The 561-nt window shown below is 35.5% G+C and overlaps 1 protein-coding gene across 1 annotated transcript in view; it reads right to left on the bottom strand.

The window, feature by feature from the left end:
- LOC106868317 (carbonic anhydrase-related protein 10-like) overlaps positions 1-561 on the bottom strand; it is a 242,756-nt gene that overhangs the window by 241,677 nt on the left and 518 nt on the right. Inside the window, exon 2 of the mRNA XM_052971496.1 lies at positions 297-347. Coding sequence (XP_052827456.1) covers positions 297-347 — 51 coding nt within the window. The remainder of the gene's footprint in view (positions 1-296; positions 348-561) is intronic.

Genomic DNA, 561 nt, shown 5'->3' with positions numbered 1-561 from the left:
GACACATTAAATTTAAATGAGGTAGTGCGTTCTTAAATGGTTTACAAACATCTTCCATGCTGCATATATATATATATATATATATATATATATGGCAGCCTATCTGCCTGTCTGTCAGTCTGTCTGTCAGTCTGCCTGTCTGTCTGTCCCTTCCTGTCAATCTTTCTATATCTATGTATGGATGGAGTTTGTACATCCCTACCTAGTTGGGTAATTACGTGTTCGCTAACAACCCTTCGTTAAGGATGTCGTTCATAAATTTCTCATAAATCGATATGGTTAAGGCTACTACATACCTGATATACCTTCATAACCCCACCAGTCTGACCAGGTTTGGGCACCTTCCACTGAAATCACAGAGAAGAAAAAGAAAAAGGAACCAAGTTAGTATTGCACAGTAATTTAAAGGTGATAGATACATAATTATATAACTGTCAATCAAACAATCTGACTACACATTGCTAATCCTCTCTCAATTTCTGGTCTTATATGTATGCATATATACACAACTACTTATACACACTGTTACAGACACAGGCAATATATGTATGTATATATATA

This window comes from Octopus bimaculoides, chromosome 11 (genome assembly GCF_001194135.2).
Source record: "Octopus bimaculoides isolate UCB-OBI-ISO-001 chromosome 11, ASM119413v2, whole genome shotgun sequence".
Classification (NCBI taxonomy): domain Eukaryota; kingdom Metazoa; phylum Mollusca; class Cephalopoda; order Octopoda; family Octopodidae; genus Octopus; species Octopus bimaculoides.
This window is presented reverse-complemented; position numbering and strand designations above follow the sequence as displayed.